Source organism: Buceros rhinoceros, unplaced genomic scaffold, assembly GCF_000710305.1.
Source record: "Buceros rhinoceros silvestris isolate BGI_N320 unplaced genomic scaffold, ASM71030v1 scaffold41637, whole genome shotgun sequence".
Taxonomy (NCBI): Eukaryota; Metazoa; Chordata; class Aves; order Bucerotiformes; family Bucerotidae; genus Buceros; species Buceros rhinoceros.
In genome coordinates, this window is record NW_010424680.1 from 369 (window position 1) to 1,898 (window position 1,530).

At 54.6% G+C, this 1,530-nt stretch overlaps 1 protein-coding gene across 1 annotated transcript in view; it reads left to right on the top strand.

Moving 5' to 3' along the window:
- The window catches only part of CLPB (ClpB caseinolytic peptidase B homolog (E. coli)), a gene marked incomplete at its 5' end in the record, with an annotated part of 2,651 nt that overhangs the window by 355 nt on the left and 766 nt on the right, over positions 1-1,530 (top strand). The window contains 2 exons of the mRNA XM_010140873.1: positions 249-368; positions 752-862. Of these exons, the coding sequence (XP_010139175.1) occupies positions 249-368; positions 752-862 (231 nt within the window). The remainder of the gene's footprint in view (positions 1-248; positions 369-751; positions 863-1,530) is intronic.

Consider the following 1,530-nt stretch of genomic DNA (forward strand, 5'->3'; position numbering starts at 1 on the left):
AAAATCAGTTTCTTACTCCCTGTGCTCCTGTGTCAGAGCAACAATGTGGGACAAGAAGGTCAACATGGGGTGGGACGGTGGGGTTTGGGGCATTCTCTGCTCTCCCACAGTCACTGCTCAGTTCCTGCCAGGAAAACCTGACCTCAAGCCACATATAAAGCTCCTTTAAGATGGTTCTGAAGCCCTTCAGGGTGCTGCTCACCCAGCAGCTCCTGCAGACACCAAGGGTTGGACCCTCATCCCTGCAGGCTCACTTCAGACGAGACGAGTTCCTGGGCAGGATCAACGAAATTGTCTATTTTCTTCCTTTCTGCCACTCGGAGCTAATCCAGCTTGTCAACAAGGAGCTGAACTTTTGGGCCAAGAAGGTAAAAACCATCCCTGGCTCTAGAGGTGACTCCTCCAGTGGGAAATTCCCACCCAAGCTTTTGTCATCCTGGTATGGAAGCAGCATGAATGTGCGTCTTGCCCATAGTCTTCCATTCTGCTCAGCATGAGGAAACCCTGCTTGGGTGGGTGGGGACCTCCTGGGACGGTGGGGGATGGTTCCTCCAGTATTGGGGCAGGGACAAGCTTTGCTTTGGGCCGCGTTCACAGACATTATTTCTCTAATTGGTCTTTGCACATCAGAGCTCCTGAGGGGTGTGGTGTAAATAGGAACTAGGGGCCACCTCTGCCCATGGTGTCCCCACCGCTCCAGGAATGGGGTGCTTGGAGGCATCACTAATTCATCCTCTTCCTCATGCTGCAGGCAAAAGCGAGGCACAACATCACCCTGCTCTGGGACAGAGAGGTTATGGACGTGCTGGCTGATGGCTACAACCTGCACTATGGCGCCCGGTCTATCAAACATGAGGTAGAATAATAGGGTCATGGGATGGTTTGGTGGGAAGGGGCCTTCAAAGGTCATTCCCTTCAGGGAGCAGGGACATCTGCAACTAGAGCAGCTTGCTCAGAGCCCCAGGGGCCAACCTGACCTGACATGGGGCCAGCCATGGGGCTTCTGCCACCTCTCGGGGAAACCTGGGCCAGGGTCTCCCCACCCTCAGCATCAAACATCTCTCCCTTCTCTCTGGTCTCAATCTCCCTCTTCTGACCTGACATGGGGCCAGCCATGGGGCTTCTGCCACCTCTCGGGGAAACCTGGGCCAGGATCTCCCCACCCTCAGTGTCAAACATTTCTTTCTTGTATCAGGTAAAGCCAAGGACAGGGCATGGGTGAAGCCCATGGCATCACCTCCAGCCCCTTTCTGCCTGGGGATAGTCGTGCTGGGGTCTGTCCTGCAGAGGAAGGTTCCCACAGCTCCCGAGAGGAGATGGTTAGTGGGAAGGAACAGCACAGACAGTACACTCCAGAGACTGGGAATAAGTGGGATGAGCAGGAGATCCTGGGATCATGAGAGGAGATCTGTGTTTTGACTGAAGGAATTCTGCCAGAGGGTGGAAAGGAGAAATGCAGAGCCCCCTAGAAAGGGATTTTCTGTTGGGTCTGGGTTTGGTTTTGGGCCCCTCCCTGCCAGAAGGGCCTTG